Here is a 24,643-nt window from a genome sequence, read left to right as displayed (position 1 = left end):
TCTTTGTAAATTGTGTTTCTAAAGGAATTTTTGTTATTGCCAAATGCCAATGTGTTTGCTTTTTAAGTTTGTTATGAATAAAAAATCATTTTAAGTTAGAGCTTAATAATTATTTCGCTATTAATAGACTTCTTGACTGTATTTCAGTTCAACAATTACTTGGATAAAAGACACATTTTGTTATGTGCAGATGGCTTTAGATACCTATGAGGTCCATAAATGACCATATAGCATATATTCTACACAAAAAACAGCGACAATTTGTTGTTGACAAAGGACAGCTGGACATATAAAGAGCCCCTTTACCTTCAGTAGTTTAGGGCCTTAATCCGGCCCTGGTTCAATTATCAGGGAGAGTACCCAGAGATATTTAATGGGGGGAGAAAGGGATTTATAAGAGGATAGTATAATTTGTGAGTTTGGGCCCGACACGCCAAAGTTGCATTTTGGTCCGCCATCTTGCCATGCTCTGCTTCTGAGTGCCAGTTGCTGGAAAAACACAGGAGGGGAGAGTCGCTCTCGTGCTCGGATCCTGCTTCCAGGTTTTGCCACAGGCATCTTGTTGGCCACAGTGAGAACAGGATGCTGGACTAGATTGGCTATTGGCCTCATCCAGCCAGCTCTACTTATTGTGGCCCCCACAATTTAAGAAGGATGTTGACAAGCTGGAACGTGTGCAGAGGGTGACCCAGATGATCAAGGGACTGGAGACCAAGCCTTATGAGGAATGGTCAAGGGAACTGGGTATGTTTAGCCTGGTAAAGAGGAGACTGAGAGGAGATATGGATCAGGGGAATGCTGTGAATGTAGTGTATCTTGATTTCAGTAAGCCATTGGACAAAGTCCCCTATGATATTCTTGTGGAGAAGCTAGTAAAATATGGACTGGATGAGATACCTTTTAGGCAAATTTGTAGATGGTTGACTGACTGAACCCAAAGAAGGCGACCAAGATGATCAAGGGTCTGGAAACCAAGCCTGATGAGGAATGGTTGAAGGAGCTGGGCATGTTTCGCCTGGGAAAGAAGAGACTGAGAGGAGATATGAGAGCCATCTTCAAATATCTCCAAGGCTGTCCCATGGAAGAGGGAACAGGTCTGTTTCCTCCTGCTCTGGACGGTAGGGCTTGACCCAATGTCTTCAAGATACAAGAAAGGAGATTCTTCAACATCAGGAAAAACTTTCTGACAGAAATAGCTGTTTGATGGTGGAATGGTCTCCCTCGGGAGGTGGTGGACACTCCTTCCTTGGAGGACTTGAAGCAGAGGTTGGATGGCCATCTGTCATGGATGCTTCAGCTGAGATGGCATATTGTGCTGGTCCCGGGGGGGGGGGAAGGTACTATTACCGTAGCCAAAGTTCAGTCCTGAGTCACTAGCCTGGTAGCAGCTCACAAGCTGAGACGCGAGGTCCGAAACAGGGAGCCGGGCGGGGTCAGGAACACTCGAAGATCAGAAGCAGGAAGCCGGGCAGGAAACAGGAACACTGGAAGGTCCGAAACAGGGAGCCGGGCGGGAACAGGAGCACTGGTAGTACAGGTCTAGGTCCGGGTAAAAGCTGGTACTCCACAACGACGTTGCTCCCGCAACCTGGGACCGGACTGACTGACCTTTATCTTCTCTAAGGCCAGGGGCGGTCCCGGCCCCCAGAAGCCCCGCCTCTCCTGGCCTTAAGGCGAGCACTCCTCCTGGGAGAAACCAGTTCCCTTCGCCTCTCTGCCCTAAGCCTCTGCAGTTCAGGAGAGGCCGAAGGGTTACTGGGCCCCGGGGGAGGCTCACCTGTAGCCACTGAGTCCTCCAGCACCTCTGGGGCCAGAATGGTCTCACCTGGTGCCTGCCCCTGAGGATCTGGCACAGGTGCAGGCTCCTCAGAATCTAGGCCTTGCCCCAGTTCAGCCGGCCCTGGAGGCGGGGACTCCTGTGCCGGCTGGGATTCCTCCGGTTCACTCTCAGAATCGGAATCCCAGGCCATCACACCTATCCACTTCCCAAGAGACTGTGATCTACTCCCAGTATAAAAAAGCTGGCGGTGATCTACCCATTGTCATTGGAGGGAGGAGGAGCGTGCGTGGGGTGGGTGGATTGCCCAGAATTGTTGAACTTCTATTAGGAGGGGAAGTGGCCAGAGTTGCTGAGCTTTTTGGGGGAGGATTGCACAGAGTTTTTTGGCTTTCCCCCCATAACTTTTTGTACAACATAAGGATTCCTTGATTTACCAGGATCAGCTGGGGATCTACCGGTAGACCGCGATCTACTGGTTGGACATCCCACCCCGGCCAACTCTACAATTCTATGCTTCCATGTTCTTATGAGAGTACTCAATACACCTGTCTATTAAGGCCCTTGTTGTTGTTGTTTAGTCGTTTAGTCGTGTCCGACTCTTCGTGACCCGATGGACCAGAGCACACCAGGCACTCCTGTCTTCCACTACCTCCCGCAATTTGGTCAAACTCATGCTGGTAGCTTCAAGAACACTGTCCAACCATCTCGTCCTCTGTCGTCCCCTTCTCCTTGTGCCCTCCATCTTTCCCAACATCAGGGTCTTTTCCAGGGAGCCTTCTCTTCTCATGAGGTGGCCAAAGTCTTGGAGCCTCAGCTTCAGGATCTGTCCTTCCAGTGAGCACTCAGGGCTGATTTCCTTCAGAATGGATAGGTTTGATCTTCTTGCAGTTCATGGGACTCTCAGGAGTCTCCTACAGCACCATAATTCAAAAGCATCAATTCTTCGGCGATCAGCCTTCTTTATGGTCCAGCTCTCACTTCCATACATCACTTTCTCCCAAATCCAGCTGGCTTGCCTGCCTCAGTTTTGTCCTGAAGATGTCTTTGGTGGTGATGATTCAATGGAAGAATACTCTTCCCTCACATAGGTATCTTCCCCTGCTGCTGAGGTGGAGGGTTCCTCTGACCAAAAAGCGCCAATAGGCTCGCAGTCTCGGTCACTGTGCTGTTGATTCACTCGACTGCTGTTCTGCTGAGCTGTCAGATCCTTTGGAAGGTCATGAAGCAGATCTGGGTCCTGTGAGGACACTGCTGTGTCCATGTTTGGCTGAGAGTGCAGGCCAGCTCCCAGCTATAGAAGCACATGCACAGCACGTTTGCAGAGGACACCAGCGAGGGGTTTCACGCTTCCTGCTGCAACTGAGCGCCGGTCGAAAGTCTTGGCTAATCGCGTTGTGCAAGGCCTCGTGTGGAAGGAGCATGGAGGAGGCTGCGGCGCGAGAAGGAACAAGGAAAGTTGCAAAGTGGGGGAAGAGACTTCAGGAGTGAAGAAGTGAAAATGGCCAGGAGGCAAAGCAACCGCTGACTTTGGAGGGAATGGAAAAGAAGGAGGAAAAGATGGAGGCCATGTTGAGGATTGAGAATCTGAAGGAGATTCATGCATAAAAGAAAAGCAAGGGACTGAGGAAGCCTTGGAGATGGGAGAGAGAGAAACTTGATTCAATTCATATTTAAAGCTGCACAGACTTATTTTGTGCTTTCTGGGGGAAAGGTACAAATTGGGATACAGACATCCTTGAAATTCCACACTTCTCCGAATTTTTGCAATGCAAAATTCTACAATGTGTACAGTGTGCCATATTAACGCAGACATCAGTTTTAAAAATGCTGTTGGGTGCCCAGAAATGCTGGTCAACTTTTGTGAAGCCTTCTAAAGAAAAAATTTGCAGCCTGATGTGGAAATATGGAGAACAACAGAAGATTTGGAAGCACATTTCTGAGCAATAGCAAGATCATAGAGGGTTCCAGGGTGTGTGTTCCTTTGGAGAACTGAGAAGCGGCAGAGACTGTCGTAGCTTGAAGAAATATGTTTTTTTCACCTATTTACACCTTCAGTCTGCATGGAATGAGTCCAGATCTTACAGCACGGTCATTTCAAGAGGGGCTTGTCCTCCACAGAATTGCAGCCCTCGAGTCCAAGGCCTCTCTCCCAGCCAGCCTTCAGCCAGCCTGCCCAGGATGGATCCCAGTCTTTCTTCTTCCCAGAACACCCTGCTAAAAACTCTCTTTTCCTGTCACCTCATACCCAGTTACCCTGGCAGCCTTACAAACCCCAATCTCTGTTCAGACCTCAGGGCAAGGGGTGAGGACAGTTCTCTTGTACTGCCAATGGCCCTCAATGTTTTCTTAACGGCCCTAGCTAGGCCAGGTCATTTTGCATAGGCTGGCTCAGGAATTCCTCTGCAGCTTGTATTTCTCCCTTCACAAATAAGTCCTACCATTTATTAATTTCCCCCTCTCCCTCCCAAAAAACCCCCTATAACAATACATGCAAAATGCATTACACTGGGGGAGCTTGTTTTGCAAACATGCGTATATTAAGGCAAAATATCAGGCACGAATGTGTGCATTTGGAGAAGTGTGCCGAGAAATGCTGATGAGTTTTCGTGAAGCCTTCTAAAGAAAAAAACTGCAGACTGATGTGGAAATATGGAGAACAACAGAAGATTTGGAAACACTGAGAAACTGACAAATTCACCCATCCCTAGGTGAAGATAGAAGAAGAAAAAGAAGAAGAAGAAGAAGAAGAGGAGGAGGAGGAGGAGGAGGAGGAGGAGGAGGAGGAGGAGGAGGAGTTTGGATTTGATATCCCGCCTTTCACTCCCCTTCAGGAGTCTCAAAGCGGCTAACCATCTCCTTTCCCTTCCTCCCCCACAACAAACAGTCTGTGAGGTGAGTGGGGCTGAGAGACTTCACAGAAGTGTGACTGGCCCAAGGTCACCCAGCAGCTGCATGTGGAGGAGCGGAGACGCGAACCCGGTTCCCCAGATTACGTGACTACCGCTCTTAACCACTACACCACACTGGCTCTCCTTCTGCAGTGTTGGATGGCAGGTTGAGAGGAGTTCCCTACCAGGACAGACTTTGCTTGTGTGCTCAAGACATCAATTCCATAAAACATATTTTGTTGCACTGTGCAAAATATGAGCAAGCCAGGGCTGAACTGATATTACCCTTGCTGGTACCTTTCCCGGGAAAATCAGAGGCTCACTATGACAGGTTCCTATTGGAAGATCAGACAAACGCTAGAACATTAACAGTGGCAAAGTTTTTATCGGTGGTTGCAAGAACCAATGATCCCTATATTCTGAACAAAATGCTTGTTTAACCTGGAGGTAGGCTGTATGAATTGTGTATTGCTTTGTAACGATTTGTTGGGTCTCTGGACCGTAATAAAGATTGATGATGAAGATGATGATGATGATAATTAATTTATTATTTATACCCCGCCCATCTGGCTGGGTCTCCCCAGCCACCCTGGGCGGCCTCCAACAAAGTATTAAAATACAGTGGTCTGTTAAACATTAAAAGCTTCCCTAAACAGGGCTGCCTTCAGATGTCTTCTAAAAGTCTGGTAGTTATTTTTCTCTTTGACATCTGGTGGGAGGGCGTTCCACAGGGCGGGTGCCACTACCGAGAAGACCCTCTGCCTGGTTCCCTGTAACTTGGCTTCTCGCAATGAGGGAACCGCCAGAAGGCCCTCGGCGCTGGACCTCAGTGCCCGGTAGAAAGATAGGGGTGGAGACGCTCCTTCAGATATACTGGACCGAGGCCGTTCAGGGCTTAAGGATTTTGCATTGAGGAAGGAAAAGGAAGGAAAGAGACAGGTGATTTTGGCTGTGCCAAAGGCATCATCATCTGGGTTGCCCTCCTCTGCACACACTCCAAATTTTTCACAACTGCTTTTACTTCCCATTTTGCTTATGAATAAAGAATCCTAATACGAACGAGCCCGTGATGAACATTCTACTTTCCTGAATGTTGCCTGAAGATGCTGAATAAATGTAAGCAAAACTGTTCCACTGAATTGGATGTTTTGCAATAGCAGTTCCGCTAGCACCATCCCGTTGCACAAGTAGCTTCTGCTACAGCACCTTGCTTTAGGTGGCCCTGCTGTGCCAACTTGAGAAACAGCCCTCTGCTATTGCCAGAGCCCTTGTGCCAGCAGAGAGAATATTGCATATGCACAACCCAAAGTATTTATTTTGATAGGTTTGCCCAAGTACAGTCGTCTGCTGGGAATTAATTTTTTTTAGCAAAATTTTTTATTGCTTTTCCACATTTATAACAAATTTAACATATAAAAAACACAAAACAAAACATCTTACAATACTAAAAGAAAGAAAAAAGAGTAAAAGCAGTCATTACTTTCCGAAATCCAAGTTAACTTTCATTGTAGTCTGACTTCCTCGATTCCCCGCTTAATGAGTTTCATTGTATCTCCTTTGTAGCAGTTCTCCAAAATCTACTTTCTAATACAATTAACTCCTTCAACTAACTATCTTCATCTCTTTTCTTTTTTGACTTAAATCCATATTACTATACAACATTCTTATTCCACTCCTAGGCCTATCAGATACTTTCAAGTATCTTCTAATTATCTTATATTACTATATTTAGCTAGATAATCTTTAAATTTCTTCCAGTCTTCTTGGTATTCCTCTTCCTTCCGATCGTGGATTCTTCCAGTCAGGTCGGCTAGCTCCAAAAACTCCAACCGTCCGCTGGGAATTCTTAGGGTGTCCTGTGATTCCTCTATTTTTATCTCATTCGCTTAGGCAACGTTTCTGAAACGCGTGGGGAAGCTTCCTCGCTACTGAAGGCTCTCTGCCAGCTTTCATGAATCTGCAGGCTTCCTCAATTTCGGCCCTCCAGATGTTTTGAGACTACAATCCCCATCATCCCTGACCACTGGTCCTGCTAGCTAGGGATCATGGGAGGCCAAAAACATCTGGAGGGCCGAGTTTGAGGAAGCCTGCAATCGTGGATTTGAGATTTTGGTGGCGTACAGGGCACTTCAGATTTGGAATTATGTACCGTATTTTCCCGTCTATAAGACGCTCCCATGTATAAGATGCCCCCTATTTTTGGGGACTCAGATTTAAGAAAATGGGGGGAAATGGCCCCGTGTATAAGACTCCCCCTAATTTTTGACATTTTTTTAAAGGGAAAAAAACCTAGTCTTATATACGGAAAATATTCTCAGCACTTTTCTTTCTTATGGATGTGGCAGCTGTTTTAAAGTAGTAACAACCCTGTTATATGGTGGTTTTCTATATTGGGCTAAGAGGCATGGTTTAGCTTGGCAAATGTATATGTAAGAACTTGAGACTGACTTTGAAACACCACTGAGCACAACCATTGGTGATTAATAATAATAATAATAATAATAATAATAATAATAATAATTTATAATTTATACCCCACTCATCTAGCTGGGTTTCCCCAGCCACTCCTATGCAAGTGTTCCGCTTATCTATTCTTTATGCCTTAAGGTATTTGTTTTTGCATTTTTGTGGTTATAATTGGATATTATTTAGTTGCACAGTGTTGGAGGGGGCTTTCCCCCCCCCCCAATATATTTTATTTCCCAGCTTGCCAGGAGTGGAAATGAACACACCCAGAATCAGAGCCTCATCCGCCTGACCCAACCTTCAGACCTCCTACGCATCCATCTCTATTTATAATTGTTTAATTCACATTGAAATAGAAAGTAAAGCTTTGAATCAAACTGAGGGGCAATGTTTCATTCCAAAAAGAGTTAGTTTTTATGCCCCAAGCTGTGCAGTATCTGCAATATTCTCTTGGTCTGAAAAAGTACCGTTTCTACTGTTGTTTCATTCATATACTTCATTAATGGCAAAGCTCTGCACGGTCACCAGTTCAAAAAGCTTCTTTAAAAACCTTAAAGCAGCATCTGGAGATTTCGTTTACTGCAACGAAATGTGCTGACTAAGCAGGGAAGATACATTGAAGAAGTGCTTCTATGCAGGAAGGGAGAAGGTTAAACTTCCTGGAGACCAGAGGGAAGGCTTTACCTAATCTGAGTGTTCCCCAGTGGCTCATTGACCGCACTTTCCTTGTTGGGACGTGGGTGGCGCTGTGGTCTAAACCACTGAGCCTCTTGGGCTTGCCGATCAGAAGGTCAGCAGTTCGAATCCCCATGACAGAATGAGCTCCCGTTGCTCTGTCCCAGCTCCTGCCAACCTAGCAGTTCGAAAGCACGCCAGTGCGAGTAGATAAATAGGTACCACTGCAGCGGGAAGGTAAATGGCATTTCCATGTGCTCTGGTTTCCATCACGGTGTCCCATTGTGCCAGAAGCGGTTTAGTCCTACTGGCCACATGACCTAGAAAGATATCTGTGGACAAACGCCGGCTCCCTTGGCCTGAAAGCGAGATTAGTGCCACAACCCCACAGTCACCTTTGACTGGACTTAACTGTCCAGGGGTCCTTTAAAGGTAAAGGTAAAGGTAAAGGGACCCCTGACCATTAGGTCCAGTCGTGACTGACTCTAGGGTTGCGGCGCTCATCTCACTTTATTGGCCGAGGGAGCCAGCGTACAGCTTCCGGGTCATGTGGCCAGCATGACTAAGCCGCTTCTGGCGAACCAGAGCAGTGCAGGGAAACACCATTTACCTTCCTGCCAGAGCAGTACCTATTTATCTACTTGCACTTTGACGTACTTTCAAACTGCTAGGTTGGCAGGAGCAGGGACCGAACAACGGGAGCTCACCCCAACACAGAGATTCGAACCGCCGACCTGCTGATCGGCAAGTCCTAGGCTCTGTGATATAACCCACAGTGCCACCCGTGTCCCTTTACCTTTACCTTATTTTCCTTGTTGATACCACTGGTCATCTTTCAGATCTCAATGTGAAGCTAGAAAAGGGGGCAGGAATCACATGCACTGTGAATGCCGCAATAGATACGGTATGAATGCTTATGGGATGGTTAAAGCTTTTCCAGACACCAGTGGCGTAGCGTGGGTTGTCAGCACCCGGGGCAAGGCAAGTAATTTGCGCCCCTTAACCCGTGGATTTGAGCCGGGGCTGCTCCAGACTCCCCCCCCCATCTCTCCCATCGCCGCTGGAGGGGTCATGGAGGCACTGAGCCCGGGAGGCGGGTAGCCAGCCAGGGCGCACCTACCCAACCTCGCCGCGCCCAGGCCCGCTGCTCTTTCCAGCTTCCTCCCGGCTGGGCCAGCAGCTCCACCTCTTCCTTTGCCTCTTTGAGCCGCTTAATTCCCAGCAAGCAATTAGCAGGCTCGGATCGGATCCTGCGGCAGGCGGCGCCTCCACCTCCTCCTCCTCCCGGCTTTGCTGCTGCTGCTGCACGGCTATTTTCCCTCCACCGACGGCGCACTGCGCCTTGGAGAGGTTCGCTTCCTCGAGGGGGGCCGGCCAAATGGAAACGACGACCCCCCACCCCAAACAAGCCTCGATTGCTTGTCCCTTCCCTCTGGACTCGCGCCCCCCCCCCAGATGTTGCGCCCGGTGCGGCCGGCACCCCTGGCACCCCCCACGCTACGCCACTGCCAGACACACCTACCCTTGCTGAGCGGGGGGGTCCAAACATACCAGAGATGTTTAGTGCATGTTTTAAAGACCTTACAAATGCAAATTAGACCCCTTTGAGAAGCTTTTCAGTTTCAAAGTGGAAGATGTACCACCTGATACTCAATCTGAGCTGTTAAAATCATAGAGTAATACAGTGGTACCCTGATTCTCAAATGCCTGGTTCCCAAATGCCAAAAGCCCAGAAGTAAGTGTTCCGGTTTTAGAATGTTTTTTGGAAGATGAAAGTCCAATGTCGGCTATTGTTTCCGGGGCGCCTGCACCAATCGGAAGCTGAGCCTTGGTTTTCGAACATTTCGGAAGTCAAACAGGCATCCGGAACAGATAAAGTTTGGAGCTTTTGTTTTTGCTGTTTATTTTGCGTTTTTGTTTTTGAGGCTTTTTCGGTTAATTTGTTTTTGTGGCTGTGTGGAACCCAGTTCAGCTACTGATTGATTGATTGATTGATTGATTGTGTGACTGCGGAAATGGATAAAAGCCCCCCAGCCAAACAATGACTATCATCAGTGCAAGTAAGGAAAAAATTAAATTTTAATTTTTATCATCTACAATACTGTCTTATTTAGTTTACAGTACAGCACATTGATTGTTGCTTTCATTTTATGGATCAGTGGTCTCGTTAGATAGTAAAATCCATGTTAAATTGCTGTTTTAGGGGTTGTTTCTAAAAGTCAGGAACGGATTAATCCGTTTTGCATTACTTTCTATGGGAAAGCGTGCCTTGGTTTTGGAACGCTTTGGTTTTGGAACAGACTTCTGAAACAGATTAAGTTTGGGAACGAAGGTACCACTGTACTGGCCAAAAAGAAGGTGGTGTTTTAATATGGCTTGGGTCTTTTAAGTATGGAACCGAATTCATTCTACCATCATGTCATTCGTGCACATGTTGTCCCTGAAATTGCTTGACATTCAATGGCTTAGTAAACAAGATAGCCTTAATGTGCCATTTTTTTCAGCTGCAGATCATCAGCTTTCCAAAGGCACGCACTTTTCCCAACTTCACATTTTATGTCCAGCTACACACAAAACAACAATAACAGACATAGAGCATTTCCCCTGGGAAATTTGGCCAAAACAAGCAGCACTTCTTCCACAGAGCAAGGAAGCTCCTAGCCAAAGACAGTAGCCCTACATTGACACCCAGTGGCGAAAGAAAGGAAATGTGCCTCGAAACTTCTGTTAGATTTCTGTTTTGGTCAAGGGGAAGACTAAGCAGAGCAGCCAAAACACTTTTTATAAAATTGGTAAGAGCTGGGGGGTCAGCATTCCCAGATATTAAAACTAAACACAGTACTACATCACATGATAAATTGGTTTATCCACGAAAAACTCCAGTAATGCAATCAGGCAACAGTACTTGGCTTGTTTATGAGCTTAATAGCGCTTACTTTATCTTCTGTTTTGTTAATGCTGCTAATGTTGTTTTATAGATTACAAATGCTGTATCGAATTGTTAATCGGATAATGTGGCATTTGTTTTAGCTTCCTCTTGTTGCCTCGTTAACAGTGTTTTATAGATTGCAATTGTTTCAACGACAATTTGTCAATCATTCTACAGTGGTGCCTCGCAAGACGAAATTAATTCGTTCCGCAAGTTTTTTCTTCTTGCGAGTTTTTCGTCTTGCGAAGCACGGTTTCCCATGGAAACCGCTTGCCAGGCTGGCGGTGCGGAGAAGGGCTTTTCTCCCCACCGCAAGCCTTCAGGACAGGTACGGGAACAGAGGGGAAGGGGCGCAGCGCTTCTCCTCTGTTCCCGGGGCTTGCGGTGGGAGGAGGGTTTTTCCTCCCCACCGCCAACATTCAGAACAGCATTCTGAATGTTGGCGGTGGGAAGGAAAACCCTCCTCCCACCGCAAGTCTTCAGGACAGCCATCCGAAGGCTGGCGCGGGGAGAAGCTCTCTCCGCCCCACCGCCAGCCTTCGGAGCAGCCTTCCGAAGGCTGGCGGTGGGGCAGAGAGCTCTCCGCTCCACCGCCAGCCTTTGGAAGGCTGCTCCGAAGGCTGGCGGCGGGAGGAGGGCTCCCCGCCCCACCGCCAGCCTTCGGAAGGCTGCCCCGAAGGCTGGCGGCGGGAGGAGGGCTCCCCGCCCCACCGCCAGCCTTCGAAAGGCTGCCCCGAAGGCTGACGGCGGGAGGAGGGCTCTCTGCCCCACCTTCGGAAGGCTGCCCCAAAGGCTGGCGGCGGGAGGAGAGCCCTCCTCCCACCACCAGCCTTCGGAGGAGGTCCGAGGACAGTGGGGAAGACGCGCTGCGCTTCCCCGCTGTCCCGGAGATTTTCCTATGGGCTTTCGTCTTGCGAAGGAAACACATAGGGAAATTCGTTTTGCGAAGCGCCTCCAAAACGGAAAACCCTTTCGTCTAGCGGGTTTTCCGTCTTGCGAGGCCTTCGTCTTGCGGGGCACCACTGTATATGATTTAGGCTGTGTTTGTGATGTTCCATTATGTGCTACCGTGCTATTGTTGTTTATTGTTTGCAAGCCGCTTTGGGGTTCATTTGGATGAAAAATGGCATAGAAATATCATAAATCAAAATTAAATCAAATGGAAAATGCCCGGCAGTGTTTTCCTGCACAGTAAGGGACAGGTGGGACAGGTCCCCAACCTGACACAAAGGGAACGTCCCAGGGTGGGTTACAGCATTAAAACAGAATATTAGAAAATATGCAAAGCAATTTACAATCATAAAAACAAGATTAGTCCTAAATACATATGTGTTCATTCATAATTTTCTTGGTATGCCGCTTTTCAACACGCAAAAAAAAATACTAAAAGGGGCTTATAAAAAAAGAAACAAACAAAGGAATACATTACAAGAAACAAAAACAAACACAAAAAAGGAATCAATTTCAAAATCAACCATCACAAGAATAGCTTCAGCTCAGGGGCTCATAAAGATTTGCTTTCCAGAGCAATTGTGTTATTGCAGCAACGGCTGCTATTGTGAGATGCAGGAAACTCAACAACTTCTACAGAAGAGAGAGAATGAAGAAACTTAGAACAATCGCTTGGAAACTCCCTGAAATTACTTTAGTTTAATTTTCCAGAGAATTTACTCCTTTGACCCAGAAGGCTCTTTGACCTACGGGGGTTCCTTGGGCGTGCATAGCAATGCAACCAGGCAGAGGTTAAACACTTGCAACAGCAACACCAAAACCTTTGTACTTGCCAGCTACATGGCTGGCCAGTTTACAGAGCAGTAGGTCAAGAATGTGGTGGAAATGTGAATAAACATCTATTATTAATCATCATCGTCGTCGTCGTCGTCATCATCTCATTTATTGGTGGCTTTTTACAGTCTCAAAGGGACTTGACAAACAAATGAAACGCAGTATATGAAAAAAAAATTAAGAGGAGAGAAAAATTAAAGCGCCAACAATACAATATACACAAATGCACAGTAAAATAAGGATCTAGTCCTAACCACCCATCTAAAAGATGAGCACCACCACAGGAGGCAGCATTATTAATTAACAAAAGACCTGGATAAACAGGAAAAAGCTTAGCCTGGTACCTAAAAGCTGCCAGAGATGGTAGAAAGAACATTCCATAGGCAAGGGGGCCAACACTGACAAGACCCTTCTTGCCTGACCAAGACCCCTACATTTTCCCACAAGTGGGAAACACAGAGAAGGGCTGGTTCATATACAGAAAGTCCAGTCGGCACTTTGGGGCAAATATAATATTACACCGGGACTTGCACGTATTACACCTGTGCTGGACACAGAGGAATGGTGGGAGGCACCAGCTAGGGAAGAAGGCTCTGAGCCAGGGGACTGGAGGTGAGACGGTGATGAGTGGTCAGAGGGAGAAGAGGAGGCAGACTGGGAGGAGGAGGTGTCGGAAGCTGGAGAGGCAACAGGGTTTAGTGAGCAGGAAGAGGCTGTGGCAGAGAGCAGTCCGGAATCAGAGGCTGGAGAGGAGGGGGACCAGGAGACAGAGATGAGGTGGGCTCTGAACAGTGCAATGCAGTAGAAATGGGAACCAGTTATGTAACAAATGAATACACATCAATAGTCATGTTTCAGAAGAAGCAGACCTCAAAAAAAAAGTCTTCACCTGTCTCAAAACGAAGGGTGAGAGTTTCCAAAACGGTGCAAAAACGATACCGAAAAAGAGATCCCCCAAACTTTTAAAAAATGTCTGTTGTTACCCAGTCTTGCTCAATGAATAACTCCTCTCAGAGAACCACCTGTAGGATTTCTCCTTTGTGAGGAGTCAGGCCTCACCGCTGCTTCACTTTCCTGGTCACCTGCGCCGTACAATAGTGAGAAATAATCTGAACGAGGATTGCGCAGTTGATAAGGAGGAAGAGCAAGCCTGCTAGCCAGATGAGCAAGAAAGTGTTTTGCCCTTTGAACTCCAGAAAATAGGCTGGTGCCAACCACAGACCCTGTCCGAGAAGCCACAGCAGGAGAAGCGTGGCAGCCCGAACCCAGGACATCCTCAGGCGAGGCAAGACAGGTGGAAGGAGGCAAAGGTACCAGAGGAAATACTGGGATGTGCACACTTTGTTGAAGCTCACAAACACCGCAGTCTGCAGGAAGCAGCAGAAGACAAGGTCCTGGTAATACGCCAAGGAAATGACCAACAGGAGGAGGAGCTGCGGGAGGAAGGCCGCAAGTCCGAGGGGGAAACTCCACTCGCTTTCCGCCGTCAGGTACAGCATGTAAAAGTAAGGCGAGAAGTTGTGGCGGATGTCTCGGCGCGTCAGGTGGTAGAGGTAGGTGTGCTCCAGAAACTCCCAGCCGTAACGGAGGTAAAACGCGAGGCCTAGGGCTGCAAACGTGGAACCGGCCACCGTCCCGAAAACCAGGACGTCGCGGCTGGACAACAGCCTTAAGAGAGGCCGCAGAAAGTCGCCGGCGAGCGAGAGCTTCCGCTTCGAAACGTCTGCTTCTCTTCGCTCGGGGTTCCCGCAGCTTTGCAGATGGAGGGCTAACGGCAGCGCATAGGTTGCTGGGTAAATCTTCATATGTACGGAGAGGCCGTAAAGGACGGCCGCCATCACCAAGCGCCTCTTCTCCACGTAGTACATGGTGCCAAGGACCAGGCTTGCGATGAGGGATTCCGCATTCCCCCGGCTGGACACGGCCATTGGCAGGGGGTTGAGGAGCCAGAAAGCACAGCAGCCACAAGCCTCCCTGTCTCCCAGGCCTCTGAGAAGCAAGATCTCGTAGATGAGGTAAGCGGCAACCATATCCCCAGCAACAAAAAGGATCTTTCCGTACAGATCAGTCAAGTGAATGTTTGGTGTCAAGATCCAGGCGACCAGTGGGGTGTAACGGTAAGTGGCTCTCAGGTAGGGAGATTTCCCTTCCGTGACGTACTTGGCGCTGTCGGTGAAGACCTGATAGTCGATGTCCGTATATTTCACCAGCATCGTCCTGTCCTGATAAACTCCGTAGAAAACAAGAGCCAGCCTGATGGCGAAAGCAGCGCTGAATAGGAGTTCTTTCCTGAGGAATCCGGAAAGGATTCGTTTCCTGAATGTCTGATGTGGCGCCATATTTGGGTCTCTTTAAGAAGGGGCGTTAAAAGAAGAAGCGGATCCCATCCTTCACGGCCACTCCTGCCTTGCTGTCGACTTCTTCAGGTGCAAATCAAATCAACAGAGCTCTGCATAAGTAGCAAACAACCCTGTTTAAGAGGCAGTAAGAGGCAGAGAAAGGTCAGCTGCTATTGGCATTTTGCAAGGGCCTCGCTATTTTACCCAGTGCTTGGGGAAACCCTTTGGCCTGCTGGTCATGCTTCTTTGTTTATTCAATTTGCATCCCACCCAAAGCAGTCCAGATTATATATGATCATATTGTACCAACCGCACCATATTAGCCGAACTTGAGTGATACTTGTAAACACAACAAATACCGTTTGTGGAGTAGATAGGAACAATATTAAAGAAAATAAAAATGTGCGAAGAAAACAGTATAAACAGTACAGAAAAGGAAAACAGCGACAGTATAAACAGTACAATGAGAACGATTGGAAGACTCGTTTTGTCAGAAGTCTTTTTTATTTAAGTGTTTATTTAAGTATTAGGAAGATTAAGTTTTTATGCACGTAAATCTGCTTTTTCTTCTTTCTTTTTTCTGTATTTTCTTCTTTTCTTTTTTCTTAATTCTTTTTTCTTTAATTTTCTTTTTGTAGTATGAGATTGTAAATTCTTTGTATATGTATGTAGTTTAAATTAATGAAGATTATTAAAAAAACAACAAAGTAGCCCAGAGTGGCACACATCGAAATGTCAAAACGATACAATTTAAAATAAGGTGGAAAGCCTATTAAAAGCAATTAAAAACTACCCAAAACATATTTGCAAACATTGGCAAGGGTTCAAAATTGGGCCACAAAGCAGATTTCTCCAGGCTGACCAACATCACAGTTTTTAAGGAAGGGTGAAAAGCAAATTTAAAAGAATAATACTACAAGCAGCTCCCCACTAGCACATGATCACCCCACAGCGCTGGAAACCCGGAAGTGGAACCTAGAAGTGGGGAGTATCTGGGAGAGGGTCCACTTCCCTTTCTGGGTTCCCGGTGCTGCATGTGTACGCAGTTGCACAGAAGTACATTGTGTGCAAGTGGGGAGTTGCCTGTACAGAGGACACTCGGGTTGTGAACGTGATCCGTACGGGAGACACATTCGCAACCCGCAGCGTCATGCCTGCGCATGTGCAGGTTGTGATTCGGCTCTTCTGCGCATGCACAAAGCACGATTTAGCACTTCTGCGCATATGCAAAGCGCCAAAACCCAGAAGTAACCTGTTCCGGTACTACTGGGCTCGGTGCAGTGCACAACCCAAAAACGTGCAACTCGAAGCGGCTGTAACCCGAGGTAAAGGTAAAGGTACCCCTGACCATTAGGTCCAGTCGTGACTGACTCTGGGGTTGCGGCACTCATCTCACTTTACTGGCCAAGGAAGCCGGTGTACAGCTTCCGGGTCATGTGGCCAGCATGACTAAGCAGCTTCTGGCGAACCAGAGCAGCGCACGGAAACGCTGTTTACCTTCCCGCCAGAGTGGTACCTATTTACCTACTTGCACTTTGATGTGCTTTCAAACTGCTAGGTTGGCAGGAGCTGGGACCGAGCAACGGGAGCTCACCCCGTCATGGGGATTTGAACCGCCGACCTTCTGATCGGCAAGTCCTGTGCTCTGTGGTTTAACCCACAGCGCCACCCACATTGTAACCTGAGGTATGACAGTACAGTTAAACTAGAAGCCTGGCTTTTGATTAGTGGAGCTTCCTTGTCTTGTTTTGTAAGCCGCTTGGGAAACACAGCCAGAAGCAGGGAAACTAGGAATCTGAGAGAACGGTGTAGAAGGTACATAATGCAATTTGATAGCTGGTGCTAAGCGGGTCTCGTCTTGTGAGCTGCCTGGGCAGGGATGCCATTTCCCCCTACCTGTTACGTGCAAAAACAGGTTGAGAAACCTCTGTCGGCCTGAGGGCCAGATTACTTAAGTGGAAACCTCTCGGAGGCTGTATTTCGACAGCGGGCCGGACCAGACATGCAGAACCATAAACACGATCAGGCACACATTTCTAACGCATAACCTTAGAACAGAACAGGGCACATTCCCAACACACACACACTCCTAACTCACACTTTTAACTCAAAAAATCAGAGGCACAATTCTACTCACCTCCTTCGGGCATGCGTGCATGCACAGAGAATGAGGTACGCATTCCAAACTCACACCTTTTGAGCGCACACATAGGGGAAAAAAATCAGACACAGAGTTCCAACACACAGCCTGCATCATGCACACAAACAAATGAGGAGACACACCCTCTCAAGTCACCTTTAGCATACACTCACAAAGAGTCAGAGCCACACAATACACTGAGGAGAATCTGCACGGAAAGAACAGCTAGACTGGTGAGTGGGAGCAGCCACAAAACCATATTACACCAGTCTTGAAAGACCTACATTGGCTCCCAGTACGTTTCCAGGCACAATTCAAAGTGTTGGTACTGACCTAGAAAGCCCTCAATGGCCTCGATCCAGTATACCTGAAGGAGTGTCTCCACCCCTATCTTTCTACCCGGACACTGAGGTCCAGCGTAGAGGGCCTTCTGGCAGTTCCCTCATTGCGAGAAGTGAGGTTACAGGGAACCAGGCAGAGGGCCTTCTTGGTAGTGGCGCCCACCCTGTGGAACACCCTCCCTTCAGATGTGAAGGAAATAAGCTGCTATCTTATCTTTAAAAGACATCTGAAGGCAGCCCAGTTTAGGGAAGCTTTTAATGTTTGATGCATTACTGTATTTTAATATTTTGTTGGAAACCGCCCAGAGTGGATGGGGAAGCCCAGCCGGATGGGCAGGGTATAAATAATAAATAGTTGTTGTTGTTGTTGTTGTTGTTGTTGTTGTTGTTGTTGTTGTTATATAAATGTTGTTATATAAATATAAATAAGACCCAAGCAAAGAACGGGAAAGACGGAGTATTGAATGGATTGGGAGTGGGAATAAATTGGGAGGCGAGGCCCAGGGTGGGGTAGAAAGGAGGGTCTCATCACTTGGGAGCAGAGGGGGAGGGGGAGGGGAGGGGACCCTCCCTCTGCTGCTGAAAGAGAAGGATCGGCTTGGGAATAACTAGAGGGCTGTCCCTGCTGTTGCAGAGTTGCAGTAGCAACAGTGACACAGAGCAGAGAATCAGGAAGCATTTTGAAAAAAACGGATGGCAAGGAAAGGAAGGAAGGAGCCGCAGCTGTCACTGTGCAGAAGCAGATCGCGCGCAAAAAATGAATGACAGAAACCCACTCTTAACGATGACTAAACTTCTGCATTAGAGGTTTTTTTTAAGCAGAGGTTCGGTGGCCACCTGTCATGGATTCCTGGACTCTCGGGGTCCCTTCCAATTCTACAGTTCTATGGCTCTATGCATACCCTATTCCATACCCTCCAACATTTCTCCAATGAAAATAGGGGCATCATACCAATTGTCCGTATAGTTAAAGCTATGGTTTTCCCAGTAGTGATGTATGGAAGTGAGAGCTGGACCATAAAGAAGGCTGGTCGCCGAAGAATTGATGCTTTTGAATGATGGTGTTGGAGGAGACTCCTGAGAGTCCCATGGACTGCAAGAAGATCAAACCTATCCATTCTTCAGGAAATCAGCCCTGAGTGCTCACTGGAAGGACAGATCCTGAAGCTGAGGCTCCAAGACTTTGGCCACCTCAGGAGAAGAGAAGACTCCCTGGAAAAGACCCTGATGTTGGGAAAGATGGAGGGCACAAGGAGAAGGGGACAACAGAGGATGAGATGGTTGGACAGTGTTCTCGAAGCTACCAGCATGAGTTTGACCAAACTGCGGGAGGCAGTGGAAGACAGTCTGTGAGCACCTAGAAAGGAATGCTGTGATCACCAATAGTCAGCATGGATTTCTGAAAAATAAGTCATGTCAGACTAACCTGATCTCGTTTTTTTGACAGAATTACAAGTCTGGTAGATGAAGGGAATGCAGTGGATGTAGCCTACCTTGATTTCAGCAAGGCATTTGACAAGGTCCCCCATGATATTCTTGTAAAGAAGCTGGTAAAATGCGGTCTTGACTATGCTACCACTCAGTGGATTTTTAACTGGTTGACTGACCGAACCCAAAGGGTGCTCATCAATGGTTCCTCTTCATCCTGCAGAAGAGTGACTAGTGGGGTGCCACAGGGTTCTGTCTTATTCAACATCTTTATCAACGACTTGGATGATGGACTCAAGGGCATCCTGATCAAATTTGCAGATGACACCAAACTGGGAGGGGTGGCTAACACCCCAGAGGACAAGATCACACTTCAAAACGACCTTGACAGATTAGAGAACTGGGCAAAAACAAACAAGATGAATTTTAACAGGGAGAAATGTAAAGTATTGCACAAATACAAGATGGGTGACACCTGGCTTGAGAGCAGTACATGTGAAAAGGATCTAGGAGTCTTGGTTGACCACAAACTTGACATGAGCCAACAGTGTGACGCGGCAGCTAAAAAAGCCAATGCAATTCTGGGCTGCATCAATAGGAGTATAGCATGTAGATCAAGGGAAGTAATAGTGCCACTGTATTCTGCTCTGGTCAGACCTCACCTGGAGTACTGTGTCCAGTTCTGGGCATCACAATTCAAGAAGGACACTGACAAACTGGAACGTGTCCAGAGGAGGGCAACCAAAATGGTCAAAGGCTTGGAAACGATGCCTTATGAGGAACGGCTAAGGGAGCTGGGCATGTTTAGCCTGGAGAAGAGGAGGTTAAGGGGTGATATGATAGCCATGTTCAAATATATAAAAGGATGTCACATGGAGGAGGGAGAAAGGTTGTTTTCTGCTGCTCCAGAGAAGCGGACACGGAGCAATGGATCCAAACTACAAGAAAGAAGATTCCACCTAAACATTAGGAAGAACTTCCTGACAGTAAGAGCTGTTTGACAGTGGAATTTGCTGCCAAGGAGTGTGGTGGAGTCTCCTACTTTGGAGGTCTTTAAGCAGAGGCTTGACAACCATATGTCAGGAGTGCTCTGATGGTGTTTCCTGCTTGGCAGGGGGTTGGACTCGATGGCCCTTGTGGTCTCTTCCAACTCTATCATTCTATGATTCTACAGGAGTGCCTGGCGTGCTCTGGTCCACGGAGTCACAAAGAGTCGGACACGACAAAACGACAACCACCACCACTGAGCTGCGTGCATTTCACGTGCCCACCTTTATATTTATGTGCATTTAGCCCGGATATGACCATTTCTTCAAGGAAGGAGAGGGAGCAGAAGTAAATAATGGGGAGGAACAGCGAGCAGGGCAGGAGTAGGACCTTTGCAGGAAACGGTACCTGTGAGGGTGACTCCGCCGCGCAGGTTGCTCCGGGGAAGAAGGTCTGCGAAGCTGCTTTGCAGCATTTGGAAAGCAAATCTCCTCGCTTGCAGGAAGCAGGGGCTGCTTGGGGAAGCGCATGCGCAGTTGCGGAACTGAAGCCCCAGCCTCTGCCCTTCCTCGTCCTGCTTCGCCAGGAGAGCGAGAGCGGATGGGAAGCGGGCAGGAGAAGCAAAGTGTGGGCAGCGCCAGGGCTACATGGTGCCGCACGGCGCATGCTCCTCGCTGCGAAGGTAGGGGTTTGTTTTATTCTTGGGTAGAAGGGACGTGTTTCTATGCCGCTTTTCATTCAGACGACTCTCAAAGCCGCTCACGAGCAATAAATAGCAATGCGGTAAGAGAGCATCGCAAATGCAGCCCAAATCATCCATAAAACAGTTGCAGCCTAAAAATCAGCAAAACACAACGACCGTAAAAGTCGTCACATGTGATGAACATGTCCCATGTATAGCATTGGTGGTTCAGTGGTAGAATTCTCGCCTGCCACGCGGGAGGCCCGGGTTCGATTCCCGGCCAATGCAACTTGACTTTTGGGTTTAATTTTGGGACGCAGGTGGCGCTGTGGGTTAAACCACAGAGCCCAGGGCTTGCCGATCAGAAGGTCGGCAGTTCGACTCCCCACGATGGGGTGAGCTCCCGTTGCTCGGTCCCTGCTCCTGCCAACCTAGCAGTTCGAAAGCATGTCAAAGTGCAAGTAGATCGATAGGTACCGCTTCGGTGGGAAGGTAAATGGTGTTTCCATGCGCTGCTCTGGTTCACCAGAAGCAGCTTAGTCATGCTGGTCACATGACCCGGAAGCTGTACGCCGGCTCCCTTGGCCAATAAAGCGAGATGAGCGCCGCAACCCCAGAGTCAGACATGACTGGACCTAATGGTCAGAGGTCCCTTTACCTTTACTTTATAGCATTTATAATCTGAAATAATAATAACACCATAAAAAAGCAGCTAAAAAGATAAGCATTGTTGTTATTAGGCACGTGTTCTGTGTTGTTGTTTTAATTCACATATTGTAGGATCAAGCTCTGGTGTTGCAGCCAAGTCAAAAGCAGAAAAAGGTGAGCATGAATGCAGGAGGGGCGGCCCACCCCCTTTTATTGCAATGGCACAGCTACAGAGGCAGGATGGCCATTGGTTTTTTATTATTATTATTAAAGAGTTTCTTGATATACAAAAGTGTGTGCAATCTCTCTCTCTCGTATTCCCCCCCCCCATGTAACATTTTTACACTTCAGTTTCATTTGTTGAGACATTAGGAAGAAAAGGGGGAAAGTGGTGGAGGGGGGAAAGATGGGGTGGGGTCAGGTGGTGATATTTCTATTTTACTTACTATATGTAGGGTTTGGTGTCAGCGTTGCTTGTGCAGGTTCTTTGCTGTTCACTTAGAATCATAGAACCATAGAATCATAGAGTTGGAAGAGACCACAAGGGCCATCGAGTCCAACCCCCTGCCAAGCAGGAAACACCATCAGAGCACTCCTGACATATGGTTGTCAAGCCTCTGCTTAAAGACCTCCAAAGTAGGAGACTCCACCACACTCCTTGGCAGCAAATTCCACTGTCGAACAGCTCTCACTGTCAGGAACTTCTTCCTAATGTTTAGGTGGAATCTTCTTGTGTTCCTTTGGTGGTGAAAGAGGTTGGGGTTGGCCTAGGGTGTGGTTATTCATTTGTGGTTGGCTGTGATGGTCTTTGTTTTCATGTGTGATGTGAGTGGGGTGGGTGGGTGTTTTGGATCAGGTTTGTTGTTGTTTAGTTGTTTAGTCGTGTCCGACTCTTCGTGACCCCATAGACCAGAGCACGCCAGGCACTCCTGTCTTCCACTGCCTCCCGCAGTTTGGTCAAACTCATGCTGGTAGCTTCGAGAACACTGTCCAACCATATTGTCCTCTGTCGTCCCCTTCTCCTTGTGCCCTCCATATTTCCCAACATCAGGGTCTTTTCCAGGGAGTCTTCTCTTCTTACTCTAAATCTCAAGGTCGTAGGTTCGAGCCACATGTTGGGCAAACATTTTCTGCATTGCATGGGGTTGGACTAGATCAGTGGTTCTCAATCTGTGGGTCCCCAGATGGGAGTTGTAGTTCAACAACATCTGGGGACGGGAGCTACCTGTGAGGAGACACGATGAGCAAAGCACACCTGCCGGAGCTGAAGAAATTTATGGACAAGAAGCTGTCATTGAAATTAAATGGTGGCCGGCATGTCCAAGGAATCTTAAGAGGATTTGATCCATTTATGAATCTTGTAATAGATGAGTGTGTGGAAATGGCACCAGGAGGACAACAGAACAACATAGGGATGGTGGTAATACGTGGAAACAGCATCATTATGCTAGAAGCTTTGGAACGAGTATAAACAAACCAGTGGAACAAGCTACAATGTGGACATTTGTTTTTGTATTGTAGATTTTACAGGCATGACACACTCTGTGTTTTTTTTTTTATATAAATTGTTAAAATTGGGGGGGGGACAACATCTGGGGACCCACAGGTTGAGGAAGCCTGGACTAGATTATCCTCTCCAACTCTACAGTGGTACCTCTGGCTGCGAACAGGATCCATTCTGGAGGCCCGTTCGCAACTTGAAAAGAACGCAACCCGTCTGCACACGCGCGGATCGCAATTTGCCGCTTCTGCACATGTGCGATGTCATTTTGCGCGTCTCCACATGCGTGAGTGGCGAAACCCCGAAGTAACCCTTTCCGGTACTTCCACATCACCACAGGACGCAACCTGAAAACGCGCTACCTGAAGCAAAGTAACATGTGGTATGACTGTACTTCTCTACGATTCTAGTCTGGGGTTTCTTCCAGACCCAGCACTGTCTTGGGAGGGTTTTGCTCTATGGATTTAGGAACTAGAGCCCTGTTTGGACAGAGGTAGCCTTGTTACAGTTCAGTTTCATAGGTTGTGATTCATAAATAGCATCAAGTAAGTACCGGTAAATGGTCTCAACTTTCCACAGTAATCCAATTTCCTACATGCCCTTTTAATATATGCCCCAAAATTCCCCTTCTTCAGGTTTCAGATCTCCTTGACAAGCTCTATTTGGAAGTTGAGTATCTGAGAGGCATCACCACACAGAACCCTTTTAGTATAGTGGTGCCTCGCAAGACGAAATTAATTCGTTCCACAAGTTTTTTCTTCTTGCGAGTTTTTCATCTTGCGAAGCACGGTTTCCCATAGGAATGCATTGAAAATCAATTAATGCGTTCCTAGGGAAACCGCTTGCCAGGCTGGCGTTGCGGAGAAGGGCTTTTCTCCCCACCGCAAGCCTTCAGGACAGGTACGGGAACAGAGGGGAAGGGGCGCAGCGCTTCTCCTCTGTTCCCGGGGCTTGCGGTGGGAGGAGGGTTTTTCCTCCCCACCGCCAACATTCAGAACAGTATTCTGAATGTTGGCGGTGGGAAGGAAAACCCTCCTCCCACCGCAAGTCTTCAGGACAGCCATCCGAAGGCTGGCGCAGGGAGAAGGGCTTTTCTCCCCACCGCCAGCCTTCAGTGGAGCCTTCCAAAGGCTGGCTCGGGGAGAAGGGCTTTTCTCCCCACCGCCAGCCTTCGGAGCATCCTTCTGAAGCCTGGTGGCGGGAGGAGGTCTCTCCGCCCCACCGCCAGCCTTCAGAGGAGGTCCGAGGACAGTGGGGAAGACGCGCTGCGCTTCCCCGGAGATTTCCCTATGGGCTTTCGTCTTGCAAAGGAAGCCCATAGGGAAATTCGTTTTGCGAAGCACCTCCAAAACGGAAAACCCTTTCGTCTAGCGGGTTTTCCGTCTTGCGAGGCGTTCGTCTTGCGGGGCACCACTGTACATGAATTTACGTTGTGGCCTTTGAATAAAGATTCCTACCTCCTGTTCAGGGAATGAAAACATCTCCTGCCCTGAACTTTTGACCAAGACTTATTTTCCCCTAAAGGAGTTCACCTGGCCACCGCAAGATTTCAGAAAAATCATGCAGGCCTTAGGTAGTCTGGGTGGTAACAGGGCTGTCTTTGACTGAACTGAAATGTTTTCACCAGTTACTTAACTTATAAATTGAAAGTGTTGCTTCTGTTGTAGCGGTAGTTAATTAGAGACCTCTATGTGAGCAAGATAGGAGACAATTGAGCATGACCATTTAAAAAAAAATATATAATTAAATATAATATAAGTAATAAAGGTAGCCATTTTTACATAAAATAATATACCATGATTTGTTAGGGTAATACATTGTGTTAAGTAAATAATCATTTTTTCCCAAGTATCTGAAAGCAATAAGATCATATGGCTTGGATCATGGGGCAACCCAAATATCCTCCATTTAGTCTATACAGAATAGTTAAATCTTTCTAACCCTGAAATCCTAGTACGGTCCCTGCACATTTTTTGGCCAAGTCCTGGGAGCCATTGGGTCTAGTAATTTGCCTCCAAATTCTGGGAAGTGCATTTCCCCATTAAGAAAGTTTT

The 24,643-nt window shown here is 47.6% G+C and overlaps 1 protein-coding gene, 1 long non-coding RNA gene and 1 pseudogene across 3 annotated transcripts in view; 1 reads left to right on the top strand and 2 right to left on the bottom strand.

Moving 5' to 3' along the window:
- LOC309540149 overlaps positions 1 to 24,643 on the bottom strand; it is a 159,465-nt gene that overhangs the window by 100,126 nt on the left and 34,696 nt on the right. The gene's annotated exons all lie outside the window — the stretch shown is intronic.
- PIGM (phosphatidylinositol glycan anchor biosynthesis class M) lies at positions 13,313 to 20,294 on the bottom strand. The gene is made up of 2 exons (XM_082236564.1): positions 20,167 to 20,294; positions 13,313 to 14,993 (listed from the first exon to the last, which is right to left on the bottom strand). The coding sequence occupies exon 2, from the start codon at positions 14,860 to 14,862 to the stop codon at positions 13,579 to 13,581; it is 1,284 nt and encodes a 427-aa protein (XP_082092690.1). The 5' UTR covers positions 14,863 to 14,993; positions 20,167 to 20,294; the 3' UTR covers positions 13,313 to 13,578.
- LOC309541089 (small nuclear ribonucleoprotein G pseudogene) lies at positions 22,303 to 22,666 on the top strand (annotated as a pseudogene). Its single transcript has one exon. The product of its transcript is annotated as a small nuclear ribonucleoprotein G pseudogene (transcript).

This window comes from Podarcis vaucheri (genome assembly GCF_965113315.1).
Source record: "Podarcis vaucheri genome assembly, chromosome: 9".
Taxonomy (NCBI): domain Eukaryota; kingdom Metazoa; phylum Chordata; class Lepidosauria; order Squamata; family Lacertidae; genus Podarcis; species Podarcis vaucheri.
The sequence above is the reverse complement of the archived record's forward strand: the minus strand, read 5'-3'. Positions and strand labels throughout refer to the sequence as shown.